Consider the following 204-nt stretch of genomic DNA (forward strand, 5'->3'; position numbering starts at 1 on the left):
GAAGGCACCACCCTAAATAAACAGGTCATGCAAGGCCCGGACCTGATGAATGACCTGCTGGGCATACTGCTCCGGTTTAGAGAAAGAAGAGTTGCAGTAGCTGCTGATATCAAGGCTATGTTTCACCAGGTAAAGGTCACCCCAAGGGACCGTGATGTTCTAAGGTTCTTGTGGTGGCCAAAGGGGGATTTCTCTGCGAGGCCA

At 51.5% G+C, this 204-nt stretch overlaps 1 protein-coding gene across 1 annotated transcript in view; it reads left to right on the forward strand.

The window, feature by feature from the left end:
• The window catches only part of LOC119586787, a 5,112-nt gene that overhangs the window by 1,014 nt on the left and 3,894 nt on the right, over positions 1 to 204 (forward strand). Inside the window, exon 3 of the mRNA XM_037935506.1 lies at positions 130 to 151. Within this exon, the coding sequence (XP_037791434.1) occupies positions 130 to 151 (22 nt within the window). The remainder of the gene's footprint in view (positions 1 to 129; positions 152 to 204) is intronic.

This window comes from Penaeus monodon, chromosome 22 (assembly GCF_015228065.2).
Source record: "Penaeus monodon isolate SGIC_2016 chromosome 22, NSTDA_Pmon_1, whole genome shotgun sequence".
NCBI classification, from domain to species: domain Eukaryota; kingdom Metazoa; phylum Arthropoda; class Malacostraca; order Decapoda; family Penaeidae; genus Penaeus; species Penaeus monodon.